This window comes from Oncorhynchus masou, chromosome 8 (genome assembly GCF_036934945.1).
Source record: "Oncorhynchus masou masou isolate Uvic2021 chromosome 8, UVic_Omas_1.1, whole genome shotgun sequence".
In the NCBI taxonomy this organism is placed as follows: domain Eukaryota; kingdom Metazoa; phylum Chordata; class Actinopteri; order Salmoniformes; family Salmonidae; genus Oncorhynchus; species Oncorhynchus masou.
Window position 1 is genome coordinate 7,316,340 of NC_088219.1, and position 24,860 is coordinate 7,341,199.

The 24,860-nt window shown below is 40.8% G+C and overlaps 1 protein-coding gene across 3 annotated transcripts; it reads left to right on the plus strand.

Moving 5' to 3' along the window:
- The first annotated feature begins 4 nt into the window (after window positions 1–4).
- LOC135544034 (sterile alpha motif domain-containing protein 9-like) lies at window positions 5–24,860 on the plus strand. Of its 3 annotated transcripts, none has more exons than XM_064971383.1 (10): window positions 5–183; window positions 2,357–2,421; window positions 5,637–9,042; window positions 9,406–9,443; window positions 13,804–13,871; window positions 16,524–16,738; window positions 20,686–20,927; window positions 21,058–21,177; window positions 21,346–21,487; window positions 21,634–24,860. In XM_064971383.1, exons 3-10 carry the CDS (start codon window positions 6,126–6,128, stop codon window positions 21,942–21,944), a joined length of 4,053 nt encoding a protein of 1,350 aa, XP_064827455.1. In that variant the 5' UTR covers window positions 5–183; window positions 2,357–2,421; window positions 5,637–6,125; the 3' UTR covers window positions 21,945–24,860. The 3 variants fall into 3 exon arrangements, with proteins under 3 accessions (XP_064827455.1, XP_064827456.1, XP_064827457.1); XM_064971384.1 differs by having other exon boundaries at window positions 2,360–2,421; XM_064971385.1 differs by lacking the exon at window positions 2,357–2,421.

The window sequence follows — 24,860 nt, forward strand, 5'->3', positions numbered from 1 at the left end:
GAAATCAAAGCTGAATAAGATGTGTGTAGTAGTTGGCCCATAGTCACTGCCGTTTTGTAATCATGCGTGGACCAGAATCTCTGTTTGATACACAAAAAAGAAGCTTGTTGTAGTTGGTGTGTTGGAATGAATAGTCAAGGTTTCTCCACAAGTCCAGTGCATTATGGGTAGACCAGACAGAAGGTACGTTTGTTATTGTCTCTCATATTTACAATTGTTACAACTCAGAAACGTAAGATATTTTTGGTAGAGCTATATCGTTTGCACCCAATAGCCTCGCGGTAGCCTCAGAGAAAAGCAGTCTGGGGAGTTCCCAGCAAACATGTCCACATTGGCTTTGGAGGATTGTTAACACACACACACACACAGACACACACACACACACACACACACACGCACACGCACACACACACACACGCACACACACACACAGAGAGAGAAGCAAGATGTTAAGGAAGAATGAACCACATTCATTGCTGTAATTGTATTTGTGATCTTAGATGAGACCTTCACATGGTGCTGGGGTTATATAGTTCCATTACATGGTGTTCTAGACTGGGGTTATATAGTTCCATTACATGGTGTTGTTAGACTGGGGTTATATAGTTCTGTTACATGGTGTTGTTAGACTGGGGTTATATAGTTCCATTACATGGTGTTGTTAGACTGGGGTTGTATAGTTCCATGACATGGTGTTGTTAGACTGGGGTTGTATAGTTCCATGACATGGTGCTGTTAGACTGGGGTTGTCTAGTTCCATTACATGGTGTTGTTAGACTGGGGTTGTATAGTTCCATTACATGGTGTTGTTAGACTGGGGTTGTATAGTTCCATTACATGGTGTTGTTAGACTGGGGTTATATAGTTCTGTTACATGGTGTTGTTAGACTGGGGTTATATAGTTCCATTACATGGTGTTGTTAGACTGGGGTTGTATAGTTCCATTACATGTTGTTAGACTGGGGTTATATAGTTCCATTACATGGTGTTGTTAGACTGGGGTTGTATAGTTCCATGACATGGTGCTGTTAGACTGGGGTTGTCTAGTTCCATTACATGGTGTTGTTAGACTGGGGTTGTATAGTTCCATGACATGGTGCTGTTAGACTGGGGTTGTCTAGTTCCATTACATGGTGCTGTTAGACTGGGGTTGTATAGTTCCATTACATGGTGCTGTTAGACTGCGGTTGTATAGTTCCATGACATGGTGCTGTTAGACTGGGGTTGTATAGTTCCATTACATGGTGCTGTTAGACTGGGGTTATATAGTTCTGTTACATGGTGTTGTTAGACTGGGGTTATATAGTTCCATTAAATGGTGTTGTTAGACTGGGGTTGTATAGTTCCATTAAATGGTGTTGTTAGACTCGGGTTATATAGTTCTGTTACATGGTGCTGTTAGACTGGGGTTATATAGTTCCATTAAATGGTGCTGTTAGACTGGGGTTATATAGTTCCATCACATGGTGCTGTTAGACTGCGGTTGTATAGTTCCATGACATGGTGCTGTTAGACTGGGGTTGTCTAGTTCCATTACATGGTGCTGTTAGACTGCGGTTGTATAGTTCCATGACATGGTGCTGTTAGACTGGGGTTATATAGTTCCATTAAATGGTGCTGTTAGACTGGGGTTATATAGTTCCATTACATGGTGTTGTTAGACTGGGGTTATATAGTTCCATGACATGGTGCTGTTAGACTGGGGTTGTATAGTTCCATTACATGGTGCTGTTAGACTGGGGTTATATAGTTCCATTACATGTTGTTAGACTGGGGTTATATAGTTCCATTACATGGTGCTGTTAGACTGGGGTTGTATAGTTCCATGACATGGTGCTGTTAGACTGGGGTTATATAGTTCCATTACATGGTGCTGTTAGACTGGGGTTGTATAGTTCCATGACATGGCCTGGTGCGATATTTCATAGGTATGAATTTCCGTTCCCTATTATGAGTGAACTGCCCTTAGGAAGTAACACCCCCAGGAAGTGTCCTAAATGGCTATTCCCTGTATAGTGCACTACATTCCACCAGAGCCCTATGAAGTAGTACACTATACAGGGAATAGAAAGCCATTTGTGACGAACCTCTTGTGTAGGATCCGCATCCTGAAAAATGTTTTTCTACATGTTGGAGTGGTTTATCATGTAGTAGTGGTTTATCATGTAGTAGTGGTTTATCATGTAGTAGTGGTTTATCATGTAGGAGTGGTTTATCATGTAGGAGTGGTTTATCATGTAGGAGTGGTTTATCATGTAGGAGTGGTTTATCATGTAGGAGTGGTTTATCATGTAGGAGTGGTTTATCATGTAGGAGTGGTTTAAGTAAAAACGAAACTAAATCTGTCTATGTGCAGCAGGATCCATTTGGAGACGACAGAGCACAAGATAATCTCTATTCATGGAGAGAGGAGATGACAAAGTAAGTATCCAGAATGGAGATAGAGGAAAGACCAAGCAGATTAAAAAGCGATTTTCTAAATTATAGAGTATTAGACAGGAAGTACAATGAATAAGGGTTGAACTAAGTCCCTGTCACCGACAACGCTGACATAGGAAGTGAATGGTAAGATGGTGGTGGAGATTAGACCATGTTAATAAAAAGTACTTTGTTGGTGAATGGAATACTGAATACGTTTTTGATAGTACTTTGGCGGTGAATGGAATACTGAATACGTTTTTGATAGTACTTTGGCGGTGAATGGAATACTGAATACGTTTTTGATAGTACTTTGGCGGTGAATGGAATACTGAATACGTTTTTGATAGTACTTTGGCGGTGAATGGAATACTGAATACGTTTTTGATAGTACTTTGTTGGTGAATGGAATACTGAATACGTTTTTGATAGTACTTTGGCGGTGAATGGAATACTGAATACGTTTTTGATAGTACTTTGGCGGTGAATGGAATACTGAATACGTTTTTGATAGTACTTTGGCGGTGAATGGAATACTGAATACGTTTTTGATAGTACTTTGGCGGTGAATGGAATACTGAATACGTTTTTGATAGTACTTTGGCGGTAAATGGAATACTGAATACGTTTTTGATAGTACTTTGGCGGTGAATGGAATACTGAATACGTTTTTTGATAGTACTTTGGCGGTGAATGGAATACTGAATACGTCTTTGATAACCACATACAATGACAAATTACATGAACATTCAATTCGTTTAATTGCTGAGAATGGCACCGAGGTGTACAACTTGGAACAGAGTGGATGGGAATTAACACATAGTGTAGAGTGTAGGATATCCTGCACACTGTTGTTCCATGGAAGTAGGAGTCCCAGCAAGCATGTACACATTGGCACGATGTGGGCCCAATGCAGGTTAAAATATTGGCCCCATGTAGGCCGCTCACATTCGACCGATGCGACTACACGACTACACAGTACAATAATATACTACACTCTGCAGTATCCCTCATGTGAAGGAGTTACTGTAGAATTTTGTCCGTATACTGTAGATACTACAGTAATGCTACAGTAATGTCTGCAAAAACCACTACACTTTTTTTAAACTATAGTAAATACTACAGTATTTCATTTAGCTTATACCCTGCCCATTCCCCTCCCCATATCCCCATTTGGTACATGCAAGTTGTAAAAAATAGCAGAAGTGCTGAACAATCTGTTCAGACCCCAGTCCTTCCTACAGGTTATGAAAATGTGCTATTTTATTATTTCTCCAGTAATACTAATAGAGCAAAAGAGAAAGCCTCCAGTTCTCTGTCAAATATAATACAACTAAAAGAATATGGTAATTACTACAGTATATTACAATCTGAAAAACACTACATTAATTACTACAGTATATTACAATCTGCAAAAACACTACATTAATTACTACAGTATATTACAATCTGCAAAAACACTACATTAATTACTACAGTACATTAAAATCTGCAAAAACACTACATTAATTACTACAGTATATTACAATCTGAAAAATACTACATTAATTACTACAGTATATTACAATCTGCAAAAACACTACATTAATTACTACAGTATATTACAATCTGCAAAAACACTACATTAATTACTACAGTATATTACAATCTGCAAAAACACTACATTAATTACTATAGTGTACACTACAGTTCTCTTTTACTACAGTATTTATACTGTAGTTAACTGTAAATACTACAGTATATTACAATCTGCAAAAACAGTACATTAATTACTATAGTGTACACTACAGTTCTTTTTTACTACAGTATTTATACTATAGTTAACTGTAAATACTACAGTATACCACAGTAAATACTACAGTATTCATTGTAGTGTTTTTGCCCCAAAAAATTCTGGGTTTTTGATGTGGGTTAGCCCATGCTGGACTTGATGGGGCTTTTTGTGGCTAGCATGTGTTAGGCTGATTTGAGTTTGGTGTAGGCTATGCCTGTGTTGGGTTGGTCTCGGCTGGCCCGTGTAAGGCTAATGTGGGCTTGGTGTGGGATAACCATTGTTGGGATGGTGTGGTCTCGGTGTATACAAGTTTTGGGCTGGTGTGGCTACCATGTGCTGGGCAGGTTGGGCTTGATGTGGGATAGTTAGTGCCCACCGTACCCACCGAATAGTCACATGGGCCCATAGGGTCATATTTCCTGGCTTTCCTGGCTTCTATGGCAACAGACCAACAAATACACACAGCTTACAGTAGCTTTATACAGTGGGTGAGGAATCAGGGCAAAGGGTTTCAAAATGCCTTCTATCCCATTCACTAGGAAATAACTTCAAAAGTGTATGCTTTTACAGTATATGTATGGTAATTAGTTTGTAAGATGCGTAGTTCAGCAGTGTTTTAGCTGTATCAGATTGAGCTGAAATGGTCTTTTACATGTATTAGAAATACGTATTTTAATTACTTCTGAGTATTTTGTCATTTGAATTACACTGGGCTGAACCACAATCCAATGTATTCGATATTTGGTATTCTCAAAATACTGTCATTTGTATTTTCAAAATGCAAGATACATTTACATTTTGTGGCCCCTCGCTTTTCATCCTGCATTGGTATCAGAAGTCTAATTGCACTATGGCGTAATAAAAGCTTCTGCTACATGACAAATATAAATGTATATGTAAAAGTGAACAATTGCAAAGCATGCTGAGTACTATTCTAATGAGCTCCGCCCCTGAAATGAGTTCAAAAATAATACCCAGTGTGCTTTGCAGTTTATTTTGGTGTTCATTTTCAATTATAGATTTCGATTTTGGTCATTTAGAAGACACTGTTAACCAGCTTGACTAGCTCAACTAAGGTAGATAAACGACAACATATCACAGTCATAGCAAGTAAAATGTTTTTGTAACAGTTACTGAGAATTTTGTTGCTGTTCGGCCCATCTACTTCCAAATGTATTTTTGCATTTTGAAATGCAAAAAAAACATATATGTTTTATTAAATACTGTACAATACAAAATACAAGTCTGTTATTTTGTTTGTAAAAATGAGTCATTCAGCAGTGTTTTAACTATATCAGATCAAGCTGAAATTGTCCCTTGATCTTGACAGTATTTTGTATCAGTATTTTGTATCAGTATTTCTTCATTGTAATTCAGTCATTTTTGCCTGGTATTCATTCATCAAACTTAATCTTATTTTGACTGAAACGTTGTTTGTTTCCAGAACATTCTCCCTGTAGACTGGACATGACAAAAACCTGTTGAAAATAACCAAGATCAACTGGAACAAACGACAGCTCCACGTAAAAAATAAGGTTGTCTTTGTTTAACAAAGCTTCATTCAAATGTGGCCTTCGTTAAACCCAATAGAAAGCAAGGAACAAAGTCCTGACCAACAACCATTGGCTTTATCTCAAATCAATCAACTATTTTTGAGCCTCTCTCTGAACACAGCCTCTGAGCACACTATACGTCTCTGATTCATGGCCATGGCCTCGCACTCATGTGATTTGCAAAGAGAAAATACATGCTAAACATTAGTTGGATTGGTTGATATTCCAGGCATATCTGTGCGGTACTTAGTAATAGCCTTGGGGAAAGGGTACTCCCTCCTTGCCACAGGAATTATCAGCCTATTCAGGCGTCATCAGATGCCACAGATGCAAATCTCTTTTCCCTCCACTGTGAGAGTGTGTCAACATAGCTACCTGTCATGGCAGGCAAAGTGATACCAACCCTACCCAATGCTGGAGGGGGGGTAATTCTCATGGACAGTGAACTCATGGACTCACTCTCATTTCTAGATGTCTTGAGTGCAAGTGAGTTTGAAGGAGAACAAATCGACCCAGCAGTTGCTTTGGAGACTGAGACAGATTTTTACAAGGGAACCCCACCTAAATGGATGAACTTTTACCTGGCTGATGAGAGGGCAAACTCTGATAGCAGTGCCACACCTACAGGAGAAGAAAGGGACATTGAATGTATCAGAAGAGATGGTTATGAAAAGCTGAGGGAACTCATCAAGTTACAGAGACAGGGCAGTTGGAGTGTAAACAGTGTTAAGCTGCTGCACCAGCCAGGCAGCGGAGGAACCACCCTGGCCATGCAAATACTCTGGGACCTGAGGAAAGAGCTCAGGTGTGCCATTCTAGTCGACCCGTCTTCTGACAAGAAAGATATGGGCAAACAAGTCCAGAAAGACCCCCTGTCGGACACCAGGATTATTGCTAAACAGGTGGTCGAACTTTTTGCCACCGGTGATCCAGAAAACCAGAATACAGTGCTTCTTTTGCAGGACAATGAACACCTGAGGGACCACTTACAGGACTTTCTCATCAGAGAAATAACAGAGCAAAAAATCAGTGCTAAATTCCCTGTGGTCATCGTTCTACAATGCATACGCTCGACCTGTATCATAGACGATGAGGAGGATGAGAGTAGAACTGAGGCAGATTTACTCCTGAAATCACGTCTTTCTGACAAAGAGAAAACAAGCTTTGTTAGCAAAGAAAAACTAGTACAGAGGCATCACAGAGATGAGATGGGGAAGTTTCACGGCTTTAACATAATGCAAAATAATTTCAATGAAGAATACATGAGAAAAACATTTTGTTCAGAAGAGGGAAAAGAAATCATCAAATATCTTCAGCAAAACAAAGTCTCCCGCAACACCAAACTCTTTGCCTTTTTAGCTCTGGTGAACTCCTATGTTCCTGGCTCCTACCTCTTACAGTCACAATGTGAGGCATTCTTCAGCCATCAAGACCCCTTTGGTGTGAACTTGTCATTTGAGAAACGCATGCAACCTTTCAGTGATCTCATAGTCACATTCTCAAGACATGGAGGAGAAGACAAGAGAGTCCGCATAGCACACCCAGTACTTGCACATCAATGTGTTCAGTTGCTGGCAGATGCTGGTATAGCTAGGAGCTCAGCAACACTGGACTTTCTGCAGTACTTAACCAGACAACAAATTCAGCCATCCTTGTTACTGTTCTTCAAAGACATGTTAACAAAGAGAGAAACAACCTCAAATGGCCAAGAGATCTTTTCCAGGTTAATTCTAGATATTGAGAAACATGAAGGCATTCCTGAATGTGCGAATGTGTTGAAAACTGCATCAGAAACATTTAAACATGACCCGTTCTACCCTCAATCTCTTGCACGTTTTTACTACATCAAAATGTCTGATTTTACAAGAGCTGAGATTTGGGCTGAAAAAGCTAAAGAGAGAGTTCCCACCAACTCATTCATTGCTGATACACTGGGACAAGTTCATAAGAACCATTTGTATAAACAAGTCAATGGCAAATCAGGTGAAAAAACAGGGACCAGAGATATTTTGTTTTGGGCAGAGAAAGCCATCAAGGCTTTCAAACAAGAGGAGGAGTTAGCTGAAAGGGAATCAGTGAATCACATGGAGGGTGACAGTCCAACGAAAATGTCTCACACCTTCAACAACAGGGGAATCTTTGGTTATCTACAGGTTGCTAACATTGTTTATGATTCCCTCACAAATCTCAACCCAAGATGGAGGAAAATCCTTACCCAGGAAATATCAGCTGAACGTCACTCGATACTGTCAGAGGACAGAAAGCTTATGAAGTACCAGACTTTCATCACCAGCCTCAGAGTTGCGGTTGAAAGGAAATTTTATAATTTTTTTGAGAGTTACCTCACTTACTCTGAGCCCAGGAACTGGAAGGACCAGACACCATACTTTCAGCGAGACATTGTTGATTGTTTTTGCAAGTATACAAGTGCCCCCAGTCCAAAAGAGGACCTACCATTAAAGACACTCAAAGAAAAAATGGCCTCTACCTTTCCCGGCCTCTCCACCCTCAATCGAAATGCCAACTTGAGTAAAATCACAGAGCTGTGGAAAATAATTAATAAAGAAAACCCTGACGATGTTAACACTGCCTGTAATTACATCCTGGCCAACATCCTCCAGACCAATGGGCCAGTGGCATCTCCAGAACCCGCAACTCTACCACAACTTAGAGCCATTCTTCAGAAGTTCATGGAGAAAGAAAATACCAAACTTTGGACTCCAGAGTTTTACCTCCTTGTCCTTCTACTATTTTGGCCCGAGGAGGCAAGAGAGGGCGATGTCACCAATGACATTGATCTTAACAAGTATGTTGAGTGCATGAAACAGGCCTTTGACAACAAATACAAGAAGTACCTACAATCTAGGGAACTTGTGCCCTTGTTTTACCTGGGTAAAGGTGCTGGGTTGAAAAGACTTGTTCACAAATCAAGCATAGACGACATCTGTGTGCATCTGAAAAAAAGGAAATCAAGGACTCCCAATAAAACAAGAGGCAGTGCAGAGATCAGTTGCATTCAGGATCACCTTCTTCGTGTCAACGGAGTGGTCAGAGTGCATAAAGCATTTGCCCGTATGGCAGATAAAGAGATCGAGATTTGTCCCCAGAAACAGGCCAGTGTGTGGAAGGATGGCAACATCTCATTTTACCTTGGCTTCAATATCAGTGGCCCTCAAGCTTTTGACATAAAGTACACAATGCCCACAGTGGGATCTGGAGGAAATGTTCAGAAACAAAGGGATGATGCCATTGGATCAGAGGGAACCAGAATGGAAGAATCAAAAACATTAAATCGAGGTAAGTCATACCTTGACTTGTATATGGTCTATTCCACATGATGGTGCTTGTTTTAAATCTTAGTAATGAGTGTAAAACTTTGAAGTAAATGTTTACCTGGTAATGTTGAATTATCTAGACATTGGGGGCAAAATAAGTGTCTTTCTAAAAAATGAACACACAGATGAAAGTTAGTCTTATACAGAATATTATGTGGGGTGAATATCTCGATTTATATTCATGTTCGACAGTTGTTTATTTGGTTTAATACAAATATACAATGGTGTGTATAATGTATCCATGGGTTTGTTTCTGAGATACAGTACCAGATGGCTCCAAATCCAAAACAAGTGAGAAGATGTTGACCATTTATTCTTATTTCAGGGATTCCAAAGGGCTTGAAGACTTCTAGCCACATTCATGTAAGTAATAATTTATTTTATATAAATATATATATACAGTGGGGCAAAAAAAGTATTTAGTCAGCCACAAATTCCCACTTAAAAAGATGCAAGAGGCCTGTAATTTTCATCATAGGTACACTTCAACCATGACAGACAAAATGAGGGAAAAAAATCCAGAAAATCACATTGTAGGATTTTTAATGAATTATGGTCGAAAATAAGTATTTGGTCACCTACAAACAAGCAAGATTTCTGACTCTCACAGACCTGTAACTTCTTCTTCAAGAGGCTCCTCTGTCCTCCACTCGTTACTTGTATTAATTGCACCTGTTTGAACTTGTTATCAGTATAAAAGACACCTGTCCACAACCTCAAACAGTCACACTCCAAACTCCACTATGGCCAAGACCAAAGAGCTGTCAAAGGACACCAGAAACAACACTGTAGACCTGCACCAGGCTGGGAAGACTGAATCTGCAATAGGTAAGCAGCTTGGTTTAAAGAAATCAACTGTGGGAGCAATTATTAGGAAATGGAAGACATACAAGACCACTGATAATCTCTCTCGATCTGGGGCTCCACGCAAGAACTCACCCCATGGGGTTAAAATTATCACAAGAATGGTGAGCAAAAATCCCAGAACCACACAGGGGGACCTAGTGAATGACCTGCAGAGAGCTGGGACCAAAGTAACAAAGCCTACCATCAGTAACACACTACACCGCCAGGGACTCAAATCCTGCAGTGCCAGACGTGTCCCCCTGCTTAAGCCAGTACATGTCCAGGCCCGTCTGAAGTTTGCTAGAGAGCATTTGGATGATTCAGAAGAAGATTAGGAGAATGTCATATGGTCAGATGAAACCAAAATATCACTTTTTGGTAAAAACTCAACTCGTCGTGTTTGGAGTACAAAGAATGCTGAGTTGCATCCAAAGAACACCATACCTACTGTGAAGCATGGGGGTGGAAACATCATGCTTTGGGGCTGTTTTTCTACAAAGGGACCAGCACGACTGATCTGTGTAAAGGAAAGAATGAATGGGGCCATGTATCATTGAAGATGAAACGTGGCTGGGTCTTTCAGCATGACAATGATCCCAAACACACCGCCCAGGCAACGAAGGAGTGGCTTTGTAAGAAGCATTTCAAGGTCCTGGAGTGGCCTAGCCAGTGTACAGATCTCAACCCCATAGAAAATCTTTGGAGGGAGTTGAAAGTCCGTGTTGCCCAGCAACAGCCCCAAAACATCACTGCTCTAGAGGAGATCTGCATTGACGAATGGGCCAAAATACCAGCAACAGTGTGTGACAACCTTGTGAAGACTTACAGAAAACGTTTGACCTCTGTCATTGCCAACAAAGGGTATATAACAAAGTATTGAGATAAACTTTTGTTATTGACCAAATACTTATTTTACACCATAATTTGCAAATAAATTCATTAAAAATCCTACAATGTGATTATCTGGATTTTTTTTCTCATTTTGTCTGTCATAGTTGAAGTGTACCTATGATGAAAATTACAGGCCTCTCTCATCTTTTTAAGTGGGAGAACTTGCACAATTGGTGGCTGACTAAATACTTTTTTGCCCCACTGTGTATATATATATATATATATATATATTTTTTTTTACTTTTATTTAACCAGGCAAGTCAGTTAAGAGCAAATTATTATTTACAATGATGTCCTAGGAACAGTGGATTAACTGCCTTGTTCAGGGGCAGAGCGACAGATTTTTACCTTGTCAGTTTAGGGATTCGATCTTGCAATCTAAACGTTGGCATACTGAAGGGTTGGGTTCGATTCCTTTAATTCAGGAAGAAAACTGAAATCCCAACTCCAATGCTCTCAATGCACGTACCACACTTGAACGCTCCACACCTGCTTCTTGTCGGCCAAATATACTTTCGGATATGTTGTCAGGCATTTATGGGGCGGCAGGTAGCCTAGTGGTTGGAGTGTTGGACTAGTAACCGAAAAGTTGCAAGATTGAATCCACGAACTGACAAGGTAAAAATCTGTCATTCTGCCCCTGAACAACGCAGTTAACCCACTGTTCCTAGGTCGTCATTGAAAATAAGAATTTGTTCTTAATTAACTGACTTGCCTAGTTAAATAAAGGTAAAACGTTTTTAAAAATTGCCTTGCCATCAGGAATGTGATGTCATTAAACATGGATCAAATTTGTTAAAATTACTAAATAATATTTACAGAATTAGAAAAGTGACAACAATGAGACCAATGGAGGAACATTTTAAAACAAGTGTTTCCACATCGCATGACATTTACATTTACATTTAAGTCATTTAGCAGACGCTCTTATCCAGAGCGACTTACAAATTGGTGAATTCACCTTCTGACATCCAGTGGAACAGCCACTTTACAATAGTGCATCTAAATCATTAAGGGGGGGGGTGGTGAGAAGGATTACTTATCTTATCCTAGGTATTCCTTGAAGAGGTGGGGTTTCAGGTGTCTCCGGAAGGTGGTGATTGACTCCGCTGTCCTGGCGTCGTGAGGGAGTTTGTTCCACCATTGGGGGGCCAGAGCAGCGAACAGTTTTGACTGGGCTGAGCGGGAACTGTACTTCCTCAATGGTAGGGAGGCGAGCAGGCCAGAGGTGGATGAACCCAGTGCCCTTGCTTGGGTGTAGGGCCTGATCAGAGCCTGGAGGTACTGCGGTGCCGTTCCCCTCACAGCTCCGTAGGCAAGCACCATGGTCTTGTAGCGGATGCGAGCTTCAACTGGAAGCCAGTGGAGAGAGCGGAGGACGGGGTGATGAGAGAACTTGGGAAGGTTGAACACCAGACGGGCTGCGGCGTTCTGGATGAGTTGTAGGGGTTTAATGGCACAGGCAGGGAGCCCAGCCAACAGCGAGTTGCAGTAATCCAGACGGGAGATGACAAGTGCCTGGATTAGGACCTGCGCCGCTTCCTGTGTGAGGCAGGGTCGTGACCACTGCAAAGCTGATGCTAGATAGATATCATCCTCCATACACATAACATAGCTGATTAGCTAGCTAGCATCAAAGCCTTCTGGCTAACATCAGACTGCATCTTATGTTGTTTAATAGAGAAATAGGTCTATGTACTTGTCATGTTAGTTGAGGCTAACATTACCCAGCTAACACATTTGGTTCCTTGGAAGATGTGGGTACCTTGTGTTTTTGGTTTGACATTGGTTATGGGAACGAAGCCATATATTTCCAGATTTTTTAAAAATGTTCTGAAAACAAAAGTAAAAATGTTGCCTGTCTGGGAATGTTTATTTTGAGGCCACAGGGAGGTTCTGAGAACGTTTTACTCTGGTTCCTTAAAAGTAATCCTGGGAGGTTTTATTGATGTCATTTATTAACGAGGTTTATTAACAAGATTTTTTTAATATTGTAAAACTTCAATTAATAGCCTGGGCTTTCATTTTCTTAAATCACTGAACACAACAGGCACTTATTAGAGACAGGCTTCTATTTAAGCCAGGCGTATATTTCCTTAATGCACACAGTTTTTCCTTCTTTGCATAGTTAATCGTTCGATTCAAGCATTCACTTAAAGCTGGTTAATCAATATCTTCCTTTTCTGCACTAATGTGTTATCATTTACATACTGTGTCACGTCTCTTTTGTCTTAGTATGCCTCTATTCATTTAAGTTTTACAGTAACGTCCTTATAACATTCACTGAATGTTTCAATAATACTTTTAATAACACTGTTAGCTTATTTTGGGTTAACTTTTCTGAACTCCAATCACATGGAAATTCATTTATTTTATATCAATTTAAACCATACAAATTGAGGAGATCGTTCCATTTTTCAGTTAAATGCCTGCAGCTGCTGTCTTTCCATATTCCAATCCAAATATTTCAAGTTGGGCAGTTAGGTTCCTGCAAGAACCCCCACCGACTAAGGACGGTTCTTGATGAACCCTGCCGACTATGGGGTTCTTGGAAGAACCTTTTGGGGGCAATTTTTTGTGCCGAGAACCCTAAGGTTATTCAGAGATCTTTGATGATCTTAGAAGAAGATGAACCCCTAATTTGTTGAACCCCTAATTTGTAGAGTGTAGGGACCAATGATGGAGCATGAACACCATGGCCAGATAGTTGGTCTTGAAGACAATCAAAGTGCTCTCTAACTCTGTGCTCTGTGTTGTTGTGTTTTATGGATAACAGTTGTATAAGCGTTTGATTAATAAAAGTTGTATTGTATCAAAGCATGGTATAATGACAGTCTCAAACACAGGCGTGGAAAGTCTCATTCCAAACAGAGGCAAATATTGTAGGTAATGCAACCTGTTGCTATTAACATCATCACAGCTTAGTAGAGAGAATGTAGGCCTTAAAGTGTTGGCTGACATGTTTGTGTTCCTTTTTCTATTCCAGACCCCAACTCTTTGGACAGAACCTGGATTGAAAAACATCCATCCACAATTGACAAAAACCCATTACAGGTTAGCATTTATTATCCATGAATGTATTTTTCACTTGAAGGGGAAGGTCAGGATTTTACAAGCTGATGTTAGATGGTTCCTCACGCTGACAGAAGTCTAAAAACCAGGAGAAACTCTAATTCGTGGTTCAGTTTTGTCTAAACAGCCACTCAGTTGGAGTGATGACACGTGTGCAAATGTCACGACCAAATCAACTCAAATCAACTCCATATTTGGTTTGATGTTAATTAAGAAGAAAGAAAACACGCCCCTATTACTTCCATTGATTGTTTGCTAGTGGTTGCCAGGTTGGTTGAAGTTTGTAGTGCTGATTTATTTATTTATTTGTCTTTTTGCAAGGGGAGCCCTGCTTCATACAAAACAATGCAGCAGGATGATATAATGTATAGAATTTATGATATAAATACAACAATAAAGGCAGTATCATCAGAAATACAACAATACTAGAAATAAACAGTGAGCTCCAAAAGTATTGGGACAGTGAATTCTGTTGTAGTTTTGGCTCTGTACTCCAGCACTTTGGATTTGAAATGATACAATGACTATGAGGTTAAAGAGCACACTGTCAGAAATTACAGCACTTTTTGTATTGGCATTGAGACAAATTAACTTTTATGTGTACTACTTTATTACACGTAAGCGAATTTGTCCCAATGCCAGCACTTTTGTTTCCCTTAACTCTTGATACTACCCATCCTGGATCCGGGATCGTGAATACAGCCTCAGGCTCATTAGCATAACGCAACGTTAACGATTTCTGAAAATCGCAAATGAAATGAAATAAATATGCCTGCTCTCAAGCTTAGCCTTTTCTTAACAACACTGTCATCTCAGATTTTCAAAATATGCTTTTGAACCATAGCATTTCAAGCATTTGTGTAAGAGTATTGATAGCTAGCTTAGCATTTAGCGTAGCATTTAGCACGCAACATTTTCACAAAAACCAGAAAACCAAATAAATAAAATCATTTACCTTTGAAGAACTTCGTATGTTTTCAATGAGGAGACTCTCAGTTACATAGCAAATGTTCAGTTTTTCCTGAAAGAATCTTTGTGTAGGAGAAATCGCTCCGTTTTGTACATCACATTTGGCTACCGAAACTAACCGAAAATTCAGTCACCAAAACGTCAAACTTTTTCCAAATTAACTCCATAATATCGACCGAAACATGGCAAACGTTGTTTAGAATCAATCCTCAAGGTGTTTTTTCACATATCTCTTCATTGATATGCCGTTCGTGGAAGCCTGCTTTTGTCTCAGAATCCCATGGAAAAATACCAGCAGCTGAAAATGACGCACCAATTTCGACGGAGGACACCGGGCGGACACCTGGCAAATGTAGTCTCTTATGGTCAATCTTCCAATGATATGCCTACAAATACGTCACAATGCTGCAGACACCTTGGGGAAACGATAGATAGGGCAGGCTCATTCCTGTCGCATTCACAGCCATATAAGGAGACAATGAAAAACAGAGCCTCAAAAATCCTGCTCATTTCCTGGTTGCAGTTTCATCTTGGTTTGCCTGTAGCTCCTGTTCTGGGGCACTCACAGACAATATCTTTGCAGTTCTGGAAACTTCAGAGTGTTTTCTTTCCAAAGCTATCAATTATATGCATAGTCGAGCATCTTTTTGTGACAAAATATCTTGTTTAAAACGGGAACGTTTTTCATCCAAAAATGAAATATTGCCCCCAGAGTTTCAAGAGGTTAAAATGGGGGGGACTACAGTATGAACAAAAAAAGTGTTGTAATTTCTAAACGATTCACCTGATGAATATGGGATGAAAATACCTTCAAATTAAAAGCTGTCTGTCAGCATTTCAACTTCATAGTCATTGTATCATTTCAAATGCTGGAGTACGGAGTCAAAACCTTTGTACATTCAGTCTGTGAACAGGTCATTTACCAATTCCCTAAAACGTCCAGATGGCAGTAGTGAATTTTAGGGTACTCAGTTTGGAACGCGGTAGTGAAGACACAAACAAGGACAGACAACTTTTTACACACTTCAGCACTCGCGGTGCCATTCTGTGAGCTTGTGTGGCCTGCCAGTTAGCGACTGAGCCGTTGTTGCTCCAAGACGTTTCCACTTCACAATAGCAGCATTTACAGTTTCTCGCGCAAGGTAAAGAAATTTGACGAACTGACTTGTTGGAAAGGTGGCCGTCCTATGATGATGCCATGTTGAAAGTCACTGAGCTCTTCATTCTACTGCCAATGTTTGTCTATGGAGATCGCATGGCTGTGTGCTCGATTTTATATGCCTGTCAGCAACAAATCCACTACTTGGAAGGGATGTCCACATACTGTATCTTTGTCTTGTATTTCCTTCCTCTGTGTGTTAGAAGCGATGTGAGGTAATATGGAACATTCTGCAAGAGAGCTGTGAATGACTGGAATGCAATGTTGCGTTCTCTGCTTTGCCAGCAACAGCCAGCCCACTTCCTGATACAGATCACGGTGATGTCACATCGGTCACACAGCAACTACATCGCCGTAGTCAAAGCGACATCATCTATTTTACATAGAAAGAAAACCTGAACAATGGATTATAGTTTCTCCTGGCCCATACACTACTTCCTGAGTGAGGAACCATCTAAAATATATATATTTTTTAATGAGTGCCACTTCTGTCCTGTGGCCCCTAGGCTCCAGTGCCCCCGTGCAGGCCTGTTCCAGTGCAGGTTGACAGGGCTGATGTTTCTGATGGAGGGGGAGGGGGAGGTGCTTTACAGGACTGTCCAATGGGACGACAGTCTCCTGCACTCCACAGGCCGGACACCTGCCGGACCTCTGTTCAGCATTGAGTGTCCTCGGGGATCTGTTCGTCAGTTACACCTCCCACACTGTGAGATTTCCTCTGGTGAGTTTTTGCACTACGTCTTCATCAAAGCATCTGTCCAAATGCCAACATAATGTCAACATCTGTCAAAATGCCAACATAATTTTCAGCATCTGTCCAAATGCCAACATAATGTCAACATCTGTCCAAATAGACAATTGTAACACACCACATCATTCTTGGGACAAGGCGGAGTCATTAAAGACTTCCACTGGGTACATGGTGAGGTCATGCAAATATTATTAATAACTCATTCATTAAGGTGCTACAGTTACAGGGGCGGCATTTGTAGAGCGTAGCCTAGTGGTTAGAGTGTTGAGGCGGCAGGTAGCCTAGTGGTTAGCGTGTAGAGGAGGCAGGTAGCCTAGTGGTTAGAGTGTAGAGGAGGCAGGTAGCCTAGTGGTTAGAGTGTAGAGGAGGCAGGTAGCCTAGTGGTTAGAGTGTAGAGGAGGCAGGTAGCCTAGTGGTTAGAGTGTAGAGGAGGCAGGTAGCCTAGTGGTTAGAGTGTTGAGGAGGCAGGTAGCCTAGTGGTTAGAGTGTAGAGGCGGCAGGTAGCCTAGTGGTTAGAGTGTAGAGGAGGCAGGTAGCCTAGTGGTTAGAGTGTAGAGGAGGCAGGTAGCCTAGTGGTTAGAGTGTAGAGGAGGCAGGTAGCCTAGTGGTTAGAGTGTAGAGGAGGCAGGTAGCCTAGTGGTTAGAGTGTAGAGGCGGCAGGTAGCCTAGTGGTTAGAGTGTAGAGGAGGCAGGTAGCCTAGTGGTTAGAGTGCAGAGGAGGCAGGTAGCCTAGTGGTTAGAGTGTAGAGGCGGCAGGTAGCCTAGTGGTTAGAGTGTGGAGGCGGCAGGGTAGCCTAGTGGTTAGAGTGTAGAGGCGGCAGGTAGCCTAGTGGTTAGAGTGTAGAGGCGGCAGGGTAGCCTAGTGGTTGGAGTGTAGAGGCGGCAGGTAGCATAGTGGTTGGAGTGTAGAGGCGGCAGGTAGCATAGTGGTTAGCGCGTTGGACTAGTAACCTGAAGGATGCAAGTTCAAATCCCTGAGCTGACAAGGCACAAATCTGTCGTTCCTCCCCTGAACAGGCAGTTAACCCACTGTTCCTAGGCCGTCATTGAAAATAAGAATTTGTTCTTAACTGACTTGCCTGGTTAAAAAAAACACACAAAAAACAGGGGTAAATATGAAAAAGGTCTAATTGAAACAAACTGCTTGCCTACTACAGAAGTCCATCAAACAGCGTTCTTAACGTTGTTTGAGTTGAAGGGTGAAGTACACGCGGTTTAAGCGTCACAGCAAAGCATTTTAGGGCCCAATTCAAATAGATCCGCTTTAGTCGACAGCCACATAGCGGATGTTTTAACGGTGTCGGAGGTGGAGCTGCTTTACAGCTGTCAAATCGACAAATGGCTCCCGCCATTATACGGGACCTAAAGCGGACATTGCGATCGGCTGCACGGAGTTAAAGTAAGAGAAATCCAATACAGCCTTGTTTACAAGTTCTAACACTGGAATGTGAGATGTAATCTACGCCTCGACTGATTGAAACTGATTGAAATACTAATTATTTTGTTTCATGATTTTCAAATTGATATAGTTTCGATATAGCTTACACTTTCTCGTTCTGAACTTCTAACCCGAGTGGGTGTGGCTTCTTGACAACGATCACAAGAGCAGCTGCTCACCGATTTGACAGCTCTTTTGCAGTTCCACCTACCAACACCTCCAAAAACATCCACTATCACCCGGGTTAACCCTTGATCTGATTGGATCTAGGCCTTAGTTCAGTCGGTAGCAGCTCTCAGTCAAGGTAGAGCAAACAGAACAGCACACAGTGAGAAGCCACACAAGCAAGAAAGTGGGGCTACAAATTGACTGAGGATTCAGGATTTATTTTGTGTTCAAACCTTTAAACACAGAATAAAATAAATAAATCAATATTAATTATAATAAAATGCAAACGGTTCAATAAATAAGGACCAGAAACAAACAACACTTTACTTTAATAACCTACACAAACACAATACTCCAAAACACCTTGACAACAACAATACTCTAAAACACCTTGACAACAACAATACTCTAAAACGCCCTGACAACAACAATACTCTAAAGCACCTTGACAACAACAATACTCTAAAGCACCTTGACAACAACAATACTCTAAAGCACATTGACAACAACAATACTCTAAAGCACCTTGACAACAACAATACTCTAAAGCACCCTGACAACAACAATACTCTAAAACGCCCTGACAACAACAATACTCTAAAGCACCTTGACAACAACAATACTCTAAAGCACCTTGACAACAACAATACTCTAAAGCACCTCGACAACAACAATACTCTAAAGCACCTTGACCACAGCAGTCTAACTCTTCTCTCCCCGATCTGGCTTCAAATCAAATCAATTTATATTTGTCACATGCGCCGAATACAACAGGTGTAGACCTTACCGCGAAATGCTTACTTACAAGCCCTTAACCAACAACGCAGTTCAAGAAATATAGTTCAGAAAATATTTATAGAGTTAAGAAAAGTAACACAAGAAAATTACAATAAAGAGGCTATATAGGGGGTACCGGTACAGAGTCAATGTGGAGGTTATATACAGGGGTACCGGTACAGAGTCAATGTGGAGGTTATATACAGGGGGTACCGGTACAGAGTCAATGTGGAGGCTATATACAGGGGGTACCGGTACAGAGTCAATGTGGAGGTTATATACAGGGGGTACCGGTACAGAGTCAATGTGGAGGCTATATACAGGGGGTTACCGGTACAGAGTCAATGTGGAGGTTATATACAGGGGGTACCGGTACAGAGTCAATGTGGAGGTTATATACAAGGGGTACCGGTACAGAGTCAATGTGGAGTCTATATACAGGGGGTTACCGGTACAGAGTCAATGTGGAGGTTATATACAGGGGGTACCGGTACAGAGTCAATGTGGAGGCTATATACAGGGGGTACCGGTACAGAGTCAATGTGGAGGTTATATACAGGGGGTACCGGTACAGAGTCAATGTGGAGGCTATATACAGGGGGTACCTGTACAGAGTCAATGTGGAGGTTATATACAGGGGGTACCGGTACAGAGTCAATGTGGAGGTTATATACAGGGGGTACCGGTACAGAGTCAATGTGGAGGCTATATACAGGGGGTACCGGTACAGAGTCAATGTGGAGGCTATATACAGGGGGTACCGGTACAGAGTCAATGTGGAGGCAATATACAGGGGGTACCGGTACCGAGTCAATGTGTCTGGGAAATATGTACATGAAGGTAGGGGTACAGTGACTATGGGGGTACAGGTTAGTCTGGGTAATATGTACATGTAGGTAGGGGTACAGGGTAGTCTGGGTAATATGTAGATGTAGGTAGGGGTACAGTGACTATGGGGGTACAGGTTAGTCTGGGTAATATGTAGATGTAGGTAGGGGTACAGTGACTAATGGGGGTACAGGTTAGTCTGGGTAATATCTACATGTAGGTAGGGGTACAGTGACTAATGGGGGTACAGGTTAGAGGTAATATGTACATGTAGGTAGGGGTACAGGTTAGTCTGGGTAATATGTACATGTAGGTAGGGGTACAGTGACTATGGGGGTACAGGTTAGTCTGGGTAATATGTACTTGTAGGTAGGGGTACAGGGTAGTCTGGGTAATATGTAGATGTAGGTAGGGGTACAGGTTAGTCTGGGTAATATGTACATGTAGGTAGGGGTACAGTGACTATGGGGGTACAGGTTAGTCTGGGTAATATGCACCCAGACCCGCTTCATTATCTTCTTCTTCTTCGATGGTGGGTATTTGGGCTTCATCCTGGAAAGTTGTTCCTGTATTTATGTAAACAGAATCCAAAACAGAAATTGGAAAACTACATTTTCTGACATCCTCTAACGTCCTAGTAGCAGGACAATCTTCACCATGTGACACATTCACCACCTTTCACAAATGACCCTTTTCTCTATTGCAGGGAAAGGCTTTGACTCCTTATCTGTGGCCCATGTTACTGGTGACAGTGTGGAAGTTTTGCAGCCAGTCAGGGTGACTGACTCACATGCGGTGGTGGACATCACAGACCTTTCCATTTGGGGCCTGCTATCCTACATATTCCCATCCTCAGTGAAAGGCCAAGTGTTGCTGTTCCACAAACCACAACTCCGCAAGTCAACTCTGAACGTGCATTTACTTCCCGTGAACGTGCCTGTCACTGAGGTGCAAAAACCCATTCAGGACACTTTTGTTGCTAAAATGAATCTGAAAGTCACTTTAGGCAGTAAAACGTGTCATTTGTCTCTCCTCTGATAATCGAAGGACCCCTTATTGATAATCAGCTCTCTTGCAGGTGGAGAAGCTACAGCGGGCCTGCAGATACATTCAGATCCCCTCCAACTGCCCGCTCACCTGTGGGGAAACATACAAACTCTGCTGTGATTCTGCCACGAAAAGCAAGATACAACCATTGGTACAATAAATCATATTTTTTCACATGATTTTATCAGACATATCCTGGATCATGTGAATGTGACACTGTCATACTAAATGCTGTGTGATTTTGAAATGTGAGCTGTACTGATGCAGGTACTGAATGCCAGTTGGTGGAGACATAACATTGACTTTCCATGTGTTTCAGAAGGAAACGTTTCACAGTGACTACGGCCCCAACCACCACCCCACCTTCCAGGTGTTCCTGGAGGCTGGTACAGAGGATGTGGAGCTTAGGCTTCTGAAGAGAGGGGATGAGGAGGTATGGATACGCCAAGTGCCACTAACCGGTAAGTTGTTATTTAAACCCATCCAGTCCCTTTACTGTGTTACTTACTCTGTGGCTGTCATACACATATCTATAGTGTAGATCAGGTATCTTCCATCACATGTACATATTTGGCAAATGTATCTCTTACTTTTCCCTGCCCCCCAGATATCCCCCCAGATACTGCATTGATTGGTGGGCAGGAGGTCTATGCTAAGGATCAGCTGATGTCTGTGAGGCAGAGGTTTGTGGAAACAGTATCAGAGTCTAATATTAAAAGTCTCCTGGACGGGCTCCTGCAGAAGAATGTGATCAATGATTGTGAAATAGAGTCAGTAAATGTAAACGCTGAGAGGGCAGACAAGGCACGCGCCATCATCAAAATGGTGATTAACAAAGGAAATTCGGCATGTTTGACAATGAAAACACTTCTGTGTGAATTAGACCAATGCTTATGCTCAGACCTGGGTTTGAGCTAGAACACTGTTGGAGAATGAGATATATATACCCATCTCCCGACATGAGTCTCTTGGCAAGTTTGTCATTTCCAAATTTCAGACTAGATTTTTTACCTTATGTATTAACCTCTACAAAATGTACTTTAAATGTCTGTCACGCCCTGGTCTCAGTATTTTGTGTTTTCTTTATTATTTTGGTCAGGCCAGGGTGTGACATGGGTTATTTATGTGGTGTGTTTGGTCTTGGAGTTTTAGTAGGTATTGGGATTGTGGTATAGTGGGGTTGTCTAGAAAAGTCTATGGTTGGCTGAAGTGGTTCTCAATCAGACGCAGGTGTTTATCGTTGTCTCTGATTGGGAACCATATTTAGGCAGCCATATTCTTTGAGTGTTTCGTGTTCCTGTCTCAGTGTTAGTTTGCACCAGATAAGGCTGTTTAGGTTTTCACGGCACGTTTCTTGTTTTGTATTGGTCGTGTTTATTATTTTATTAAACATGTATCAAAATAACCATGCTGCATTTTGGTCCTCCTCTCATTCACCGGAAGAAAACCTTAACTTCTTCGATATAGGGGGCACTCTTTTAATTTTTGGATAAAAAAACGTTCCCTTTTAAACAAAATATTTTGTCACGAAAAGATGCTTGACTATGCATATAATTGACAGCTTTGGAAAGAAAACACTCTGACGTTTCCAAAACTGCAAAGATATTATCTGTGAGTGCCACAGAACTAATGCTACAGGCGAAACCAAGATGAAATTTCATACAGGAAATGCCCCAGATTTTGAATGCGCTGTGTTCCAATGTCTCCTTATATGGCTGTGAATGCGCCAGGAATGAGCCTACACTTTCTGTCGTTTCTCCAAGGTGTCTGCAGCATTGTGACGTATTTGTAGGCATATCATTGGAAGATTGACCATAAGAGACTACATTTACCAGGTGTCCGCTTGGTGTCCTCCGTCAAAATTATTGCGCAATCTCCAGCTGCGTCCACTTTTCATTTGGTTCAGAGGAGAAAGGCAACTGCCACGAATGATTTATCATCGAATAGATATGTGGATTGATTCTAAACAACGTTTTCCATGTTTCTGTAGATATTATGGAGTTAATTTGGAAAAAGTTCGGCGTTGTAATGACTGAATTTTCAGGGTTTTTTCTTTGCCAAACGTGATGAACAAAACGGAGCGATTTCTCCTACACAAATAATCTTTTTGGAAAAACTGAACATTTGCTATCTAACTGAGAGTCTCATTGAAAACATCCAAAGTTCTTCAAAGGTAAATTATTTTATGTGAATGCTTTTCTTGTTTTTGTGAAAATGTTGCCTGCTGAATGCTAGGCTTAATGCTATGCTAGCTATCAATACTCTGACACAAATGCTTGTGTAGCTATGGTTGAAAAGCATATTTTGAAAATCTGAGATGACAGTGTTGTTAACAAAAGGCTAAGCTTGTGAGCCAATATATTTATTTCATTTAATTTGCGATTTTCATGAATAGTTAACGTTGCGTTATGCTAATGAGCTTGAGGCTATGATTACGCTCCCGGATACGGGATTGCTCGACGCTAGAGGTTAACAATGTCCATTTATATATTAATATTTATATTAATATAATATGATATTTCACATTTCTTGTTGCTGCAGGATTATTTTCCTGCTGTTGGAGACTGGCTCAAATTAAAAGAGGTTAAGGATCTGTCCCTTTTTTCCCCCCAATTTTCGCTTTAAATGACATACCCAAATCTAATTGAGGGTAGCTCAGGTCCTGAAGCTAAGATATGCATTATCTTGGTACCATTTGAAAGGAAACACTTTGAGGTTTGTGGAAATGTGAAAGGAATGTAGGAGAATATAACACATTAGATCTGTTAAAAGATAATACAAGAAAAAACCAACAGCTTTTTTGTATTTTCTTTTGTACCATCACCTGTGAAATGCAAGAGAAAGGCCATAATGTATTATTCTAGCCCAGGTGCAATTTAGATTTTGGCCACTAGATGGCATCAGTGTGTGTGAAAAGTTTTAGACTGGTCCAAGGAACCATTGCATTTCTGTTCCAAATGTTGTATCAAGACTGCCCAAATGTGCCTAATTTGTTTATTAATAATTTTTCATGTTCAAAACTGTGTACTCTCCTCAAACAATAACATGGTATTATTTCACTGTAATAGCTACTATAAATTAGACAGTGCAGTTAGATTAACAATAATTTAAGCTTTCTGCCAATATCTGATATGTCTATGTCTTGGGAAATGTTCTTGTTACTTACAACCTCATGCTCATCGCATTAGCCTACGTTAGCTCAACCGTCCAGCAGGGGACCCACCAATCCCAAATAAGTTTTAAGATCCTACATCTGTTCACAGAGATGTCATCACCCGGACTCGCAGAATATCACTTCACATTCAACACTGTACTGAGAAAAAACTCTTAACAATATTAACATGTTTAAGATGGCCAAAGTATACATTTTTTTTAAGTTGGAACTGTGTATTGTTGGAAGTGTTTAACAAAATGTAGAAATTGTAAACAATCAACATGGAAGTTGTTAAAATGAACAGTTGGTCATTAGCTGTTTACCAGCTCTTGTGGTATATCTGTGCAAGCCAGTGCATGCTAGCACTAGAGAAACTTGAAAAATATTAGTATCAACATTGACTCAACACGCGATTCTGTAAATAAGAACGTCTGGCTGACATTTTGTACATTGTTCAATTCCAGCCAACCAAAATGAACCACATTTATAAGGAACCATTGTATTTTTATTAATGTGAATATTGATAATGTATTTGATTTTATTTTTTACTTATGTTGGTGAATTGGAGGCCTGCATGAAAATGTTTTTTTATTTTCTTACAATAGATCCTAGTGCTTGATACACTACGTTTATGAATGTTTTCTCACATGCTGTAAATTAAAAATGATAAAGAAATGTAA